The sequence below is a fragment of the Crinia signifera genome, chromosome 4 (assembly GCF_055691185.1).
Source record: "Crinia signifera chromosome 4, ASM5569118v1, whole genome shotgun sequence".
Classification (NCBI taxonomy): Eukaryota; Metazoa; Chordata; class Amphibia; order Anura; family Myobatrachidae; genus Crinia; species Crinia signifera.
Genome location: NC_139220.1, coordinates 133,368,059 through 133,375,858, shown reverse-complemented (window position 1 = coordinate 133,375,858; position 7,800 = coordinate 133,368,059). Strand labels below are relative to the sequence as shown.

Genomic DNA, 7,800 nt, shown 5'->3' with positions numbered 1-7,800 from the left:
TGTGTGTGTGTGTGTGTGTGTGTGTGCGTGCTTAATGGCCTTTTGTAAGCCACACACTTGAGCTGGGGAGTAGCTGTGGACTGATATGTGAAAAATGTGAAACTTGCATCAAAATCATGGTGTATTTGCAATTCGGATTTTTTCACCAATTTCACGGTTTTGCATACATATTTCAGAATACCAACTATTAGTAAATTTGGCTTCCCTATTGAAGTTTGAGATCTTTCGAAGGTGTATTCATTTGTAAAATGACATACGGTTTTAATAACTGTTCGTAAACATGGCAAATCGTATGGATTCTACTGTAGTAATTTAGCAAAATATCAATTTACGCTCCTAATTCACTTCGAATACGTGTATTCGTACGCATTCAATCTTAGTAAATTTCCACAACATCGCAAAATGTGTTTGCGCTTCAGATTTGTTGTGGAATAAGTATATAACCATTGTGTTTAGTTGTACTATACCAGGTATGCATTGCACAGTTTTTTTTCTAATATGATAACCGTTCCCAAGAAGTCTCTTCTGTATTTTAGGAAAACGTGTCAAGAAGATGACAGTGACTTACTCCAGTAAGGTAGCAAATGCCACGTTCTTTGGGTTCCACCGATTGCTGCTGAAGTGGAGAGGAAGCATCTACAAGTTGCTCTACAGGGAGTTTTTTTTATTCATCAGTTTATATACCACACTGAGTGTCATATACAGGTACTTACTATTGCATGCTGTTTCAGCCTATTTTGGCTACTGGTTGCATATGATGTTCCAGGATAGCATCATATAAGCCCTTTTGTACGGGGTATGGTCACTAGATCGACACTATAGAGGTCGTGAATAACTCATGGCGACCTTTGACTGTCCACCTTCCCATTGTCGAACTAATGCTTTAATGCATTGCTCGACCTTCAGACCCTGTCGACCTTAGACATGTCGACCAATTTCATGTGTCTACCTAAGCATTGTCGACCTTTAGTGGTGTACCTAATGTATGTCGACATTTATATTGTCGACCCGATGACCCATACCCCTTTTGTACACCTTCCACAGTATGAAGCCCCAACAATAGACCTGCAGCTTGTGGGTTTTATTTTGTTTAGTAATTATGGTACTTGTTTCCTAGCACGGCCACACCGATTTACATCGGGGTGGTCGTTTCGGAAAAATCGCGTTGATCGCATCGCATGCGATTTGGTCGCATGCGATGCGATCGAAGCGACCGACCCGATTTTTTTATTGAATCAAATGTGAATCAGGTCCCTGGGACCCGATTTTACATTGGATTCAATGTAAAATATTCCCTGGACCCCCAAATTTTACTACGTAAACCCCACCCCACGATAGACGCCAACCCGAAGCGTGGCGAGCGCAGCGAGCCCCGGGAGGGGACGCGTATAACTTCACAGGTATACGCATCCCCTTGCGGGGCTCGCTGCGCTCGCCATGCTTCGGGCTCGGTGGCTCGCTACGCTCGCCACACTATATATTCTCAACTCCACGCCGATGTGGATAGTAGGGGAATTAAAAGGTCGGAGGACGCGCACCGCCGCCCCTCGCCACGCTTCGGGTTGGCGTCTATCGCGGGGTGACGACGGGGCCATATATAATGTGAAATGGGTCATATTGGCCCATTTCACATTTTTTTCAATGTGAGATGGACTTAATCAAGTCCATCTCATCTTGTGCCATTATAATGGCACAAGACCGACGCGATGCTCCCGATTTCAATGTTAAAAAATATTTTAACATTGAAGCCTATGGCAAAATCAGGGGCATCGCGTCGGGACCAATGTTAATGGTCCCGACCGACGCAATGCCCCTGATTTTTTACCTTTGCCGGCAAAATGGACCTGATTTCAAAAGAAATCGGGTCCATCGTTGGGATCGTGTACCTTAACTTAAAGGTACACGATCCCAACGATTGTGGCCGTGCTAGGAAACAAGTACCGTAATTATTATTTTTGTAATTTTTATTATGATATATGGTATGTTTAATCTTTGTTTCAATTTAAGATTATTTCAAATATTATTCTCAAGATTCAAAGCAAGCGACTACAGCATGTGCAGACCCCTGGCAGCCGGCAAATGGGCCCCATAGAATGTAAGGCATTAGTCTGCCATCACCACATTAGAGGGCACCGTTCTCCCTTATAAAACAGTATATTAGTGGTACGGTAGCTGGTCATTTTCTGTGATGCATAACAATATTCAATTATTAGAATAGAGCTATGGCCCTGATTCAGCACAGCTCGCTAAGCAGCGGTCTTTTGCTGCTTAGTGAGTGGCTTAACACTGCCCGGACAAATGCCCCCCTCCTCCTGCCACCGAATCCTCTCGGTAACATGCGAAGGGCTGTATGGGAACAAATCCCCTTGCATGCGGCCATAGTGGAGAGAAATCATTTGATGGTCGCCGATATCACTCCCATGACTTTTATTTCCTTCGATGTCTGACAAAGAGGGGGCAGGCGCTGACATCGTGTTAGGTCAGCCACCCGGCAGGCACTAGTTCACTAGGGGAATGCCCAGTGTTTTCATGGGGATGCCCATAAAATGCTGGGCGTTCCCCTGAACCGAACCCCCGTCCGCACCCCTCCGCCTCCTCTCAAGTGAACAAATCGGCAAGTGTGAAACTCACTGAAGCCGTTCGCTCCCAGGGTTTGCATATGTGCAAATACATACATGCGCAGACACACACACACACACACACCCCACCACCACTACCAAAATCGGAATGGGACGAATTTGCCCCGTTCTGAATGGTGCTGAATGACTCCCTCTATTATATATAACCCACTTGTACATACAGCCGATATATCACAAACTGGTCAATGGGTACACCCTATATGTCTGCCAACTACACTGTTTACAGACACATCACGTCGTCTGTGCAGCACAGTTGACGGACTATATATATAATAATATAATGACACATCTGGCTTTGTGTGCAGGCTGTCCATCTAACCCCTGTACACTTGCTACATTGGCAGGTATTCAATGCCGGTGCGAGCGGCCGGCGAGGGGGTTAAACTGCGAGGATCACAGAAAACCAGTGATCCTCGCAGTTTAACCCTCGCGCCGGCCGCTCGCACTATGCAACGTTCCGGGGGAATCCTCGCTGTTCTGTGACGGCGAGGATTCCCCCGGAATGTTGCATAGTGCGAGAGCCGAGGCTAGTGTGCAGCAAACTCGCTGTAATTAGCCTCGATTCTCGCAGCTTTTGGAGGCACATTCGCAAATTCTCCCTCGCTCAAAAAACGGAGCGAGGGGGAATTTGTGTATGAGGGGGGTCAGTTGAATACTGACAGGGTGAGCGGTGACTGTGAGCAAAAAGTCCTGCTCGCAGTCACCGCTCGCCCACGGCATTCAATATATGCCATTGAGTGATGTCACAGCAAGGCAGGAAAATTGTATACGCATAGCTAGGCTGACCAGCCACGGTGTTAATGTTTCGGCCGGGAGACCTTGTATAAAAAGTGTCCCCTGGCTGTTGCATTACCCCATTGGCTGTTGGAGCCCAGTGCTGGTTCCAAAATACAATACCTCTAGTCTATTTGTCCCCCGTATTTTTGGAACCAGGACAGGTCCAAGAGCCTGGAACTGGTTTCTTAAATACGGAGGAACCCCAACTATTTTTTCATCCGTATTGGTAAACCAGGATCAGCTCAAATAGCCAGGGGCTGGTTATGCTCGGGGCGGGGGACCCCACTCCATATTTTTTTTTACACAATTTTTTTGGACAGAACCAGGTACAGATCTCACTGATCTGTGCCTGGTTCTGTTAAACTCGCCTGCCAGAAGCAGGTCTATTTTTCTTGCGATTTTTGGTCATGTTTAGGGTGCAAGTTTGATGTTTTTAAAGAAAAAACATCTGGATGCAATATTTTGGTCATGACAAAATGCAATTTTTACCATGTTATTACATGTGCGATTTGTGGTAAATGTGCGATTTTGGCCGTTTGTGACCAAAAATTCCCAGTACAAAAAAAAACACACTATATTGCATGTCACCCCTAATGTTTTTCTTTTTATGTGGGCATATATTTTGTTTCCACGTTATGCCTTTTTAATAACGTTTTCTTTAATTGATAAAATATTGTCCTTCTCTTTGTTGGTGGTCTGGTAACCCTGCCTCAGTACACATTTAGTTACTCAAAAATCTTCTTATCAGACACATCTACTAATAATGAATTGCATGTCTGATATGTACTTCTTTATAAATGTTTTACTTAGGTCATAATGAACTGCTTTGCAATGTAACTTAGGGCCTTATTCTAGTTCACTCTTTCTGACAAAATCCTTCTTAAGCTGTGTACACACGGGGGGAGATATATTGCTCAGCCATATATTGCTAGCAATATATGGCTGAGCAATATATTGCTCAGTTTCTCCTTTTCATCAGCAACCAGAAATGGTCGCTGATTAGAAGGAACCTCTGCCGGGGGAGCCGCAGAGGTAATCAGCTGGTCTCAGGAGCAAGCTCCTGCGACCAGCGATTATAATGGGGCTGAAAACAGGAGCGCGCACTCAGCGATTTATCGCCGGGGCACACTCCAATCACTGGCAATATGGTCAGCCCCCCCCCCCCCCCCGTGTGTACACAGCATGAGATGGACAAAACCATGTGCACTGCAGGTGGGGCAGGTGTTACTTGTGCAGAGATAATTAGATTTGGGTGGGGTTTTACTTCAAAGTGAGATCTATATTGCAGTGTAAAAATAAAGCAGCCAGTTTTTACCCTGCACAGAAACAAAATAACTCACCCAAATCTAATTCTCTCTGCACATTTTACATCTGCCCCCCTGCAGTGCACATGGTTTTGTCCATCTAAGAAGGATTTTGTCAGAAAGAGTGAACTAGAATAAGGCCCTTAATGAGTGGCTGTATCAAATGTTTTACATGACCCTGTTCAGGTACATCGTGATTTAGGGCATTTGTATAAAAGCTTGGAGAGAGTTAAAGTGCCAACTAATTAGCTCCTAAATGTCATTTGAGGAGCTATGTATGAAAATTAACAGTTAAGATGGGTACATAGTAGACCACTTGCAAAATATGCATTGTCAACAATGATTTCCCTTGGACTCTCAGACAAATGATATAGTGCATGCACACTTTACAATCTTGCAAAACATATCACCAGTGACCACATCCAGAAGTATGCAGTCATTAACAATACATACAAATGTTCAAAAGATCAGTAAAAGCAACAAATGTCCAGCAGGAATGCGCAACTGCATCATGGTTGAGCGTACATACTGGATGATTTACATTATATGTCATTAAGAACCCATTGAATGTGTACCCACATTTAGGAGCTGGTTGATTTGTACTTTGGGCCTGATTCGGTTTGGCTTGGTAAGCTACAAACATCGTAGCTTACCGAACACCTGAGACACCGCCCAAGCACCAGCCCTTCCACCATCGCCAATTGCGTTGAGAACATGCTTTGCTGGTTATCGAATTATTTCTCTTGCTTTCGTAAAAAGAAGTCTGTAAAAACTGACTCCTGGTCTACGAAAATATGTATTACATTTGTAATATAACAGAGAGAGGCGCTGTGTGAATTGAGTCAATTGTAAAGTGAGCCTGAGTTCTAAATGGAAACCAGTAAGCCCAGTAAGGAGCCAGAGTTACAGTTTGTGTATATTAGAACTCCATGAAAGAAATAGGTGCATACTGTACCTGCCAACCAGTGGCGGAACTTGTGAGTAGTGGGCCCAAGTGAGAAAATATAATTTGGGCCCCCCTCCTCTACCCCATCCCAAGTTCACTATATGGCAGTGGATGACGGGGAGAGGCAGAGGGTGACAGGGAGAGTCAGGGGGGGCACAGTGTGACAGGGAAACAATAGGTGACAGGAAGAAGGTGACAGGTGCAACAGGGTGCCCCGTACGTCCTCAGGTGCCATGGTGCACTACACCTGCTGCACCAATGGTAGTTCTGCCTCTGTTTTCAGGGAGTTCTTCAGGACAAAAGAGTTACCCAACCTCCAGGATCCCAACCGCTTTCTTTGAATTGAATCATCAATTCATCACCTCACTGCTCCTGTAATTGCAAAGTGAGGGTTTCGGTGTGTGCCATCATGATAATGGGCCATATTCAATGTGGCTGGCAAAGGGGTTTAACGGCGGGGATTGTAGAAAACAAGCAATCCTCGCCTTTTAACCCTGCGCCAGTCGCATGCCCTATTCTACGTTCCAGGGAAATTCCCCAAACAGGCCAATGCAGGGAGCCCGATGCATTTAGCCACAAGTCTTGCTGTTTTAGTGGCCGCACACGCCATTTCCTCGTCGCCACAAGAACTTAGCGAGGGGGAAATGGCGTATGCAGGAGGTCAGTTGAATACTGACCCTGAAAGCTTCGATAGTGAGCAGTCAGCACTGCTCGCTGTCACAGCTTGCAAAAATCATTGAATACACCCCAATGTCTAGCCCCACAGACTTCTCATGTGGGCTCTCCCTTAGTTGAGATTATAAAAACTGTTGACCAGTTCAGAATGTATTAACCCTGACTTGTCAGCAGAGGCGAATTAAGCACAGGTGCAGGGGGGCAGGGAGTCCATGCAGCGGGCTGGGCAGTCAGCGCCAGGGTCCCTGCTGCGGATGGGAAGTCAGCGGCAGGGTCCCTGCGGTGGATGGGAACTATTAGCCAATACCGCTACTAGTTCCCATCTGATGCAGGGACCCGTCCGCTGACTGCCCAGCCCGCTGCATGGACTGGGTACCAGCCTTCCCTGGGGGGCGGGGGGGGGGTTGTTTGTGGGGGCCCCCACAATTTTGTTGTCCAGGGCCCCCACAGACCTTAATCCGCCCCTGCTTTTCAGGGAATCAAGTGGTGAGGGCTGGTATGCCCAAGTGTGAGATTACTAGCAGGGGTCTGTAACCAATCTGATCCTGGAATGCCAATGCTGATAGCAAGCAAATAGTGAGAGCCAGACAGCAACATAGGGATCATTTTCAGAGTGTTTCATTGTTTATATACTTCACAGGCTTACAAGAGTTGCATACTATAAGATAAATTGAGATGCTTTACAGTCATTGTATACAGGGGAACTCCATGGGTGACATTCTATGGGGAGAGATAAATAGACTTTTGCGAATTTTTTCGCAAAAACGGCCGAAATCGCATTTTTTTCCATTTTCGCATATTTAATGAGCTCTGAAAATGTGAAAAAAGTGCGATTTTTGCCAACAAGTTGGACACACTGGAAATGCGATGGCTGCTTTTCGCAGCACATCGCATCCAGATGTTTTCACATGGAAAAGTATACAAATCGCATATTTAATGGTATGCGATTTGTATAAAGTGTGTCTATAATTCGCCAGGTTCTGATGGGCGAATTAGCCAGAACCCTGCACAGATCGCAATGTTCTGTGCAGGTTTCTGGTGTTAAAAAAATAAATAAACAGTTTAAAAAAAAAAACGAGTGCGGGGTCCCCCGCCAGAGCATAACCAGCCCCGGGCTCATTGAGCCGGTGCTGGTGACATAAATTCAGGGTCCCCGACAAATAGGGGTCCCCTTGATTTAATGAAACCAGCACCAGGCTCAAGGTCCGGCGCTGGTTTCCAAAATACGGGGGACAAAATGACTAGGGGTCCCCCGTATTTTAAGAACCAGCACCGGACCCAACCAGCCAGCAGGGTAATGCCACAGCCGGGGGACACTTATTATATAAGGTCCCGCGGCCAAAGCATTATCCCCGTGGCTGGTCAGCATGGGCAGGGGTCCTGGGGAAGTGGGGACTCCCCCAATGAAGGTGTCCCCCCCCTCCAGGACTTACCAGCCCATGCTGAAAGTCCGGGGCTG

General features: G+C 46.1%; 1 protein-coding gene across 1 annotated transcript in view; it reads left to right on the top strand.

The window, feature by feature from the left end:
• Positions 1–553: 553 nt before the first annotated feature.
• BEST3 (bestrophin 3) overlaps positions 554–7,800 on the top strand; it is a 47,201-nt gene continuing 39,954 nt past the window's right edge. The window contains exon 1 of the mRNA XM_083179677.1: positions 554–705. Within this exon, the coding sequence (XP_083035803.1) occupies positions 554–705 (152 nt within the window). The remainder of the gene's footprint in view (positions 706–7,800) is intronic.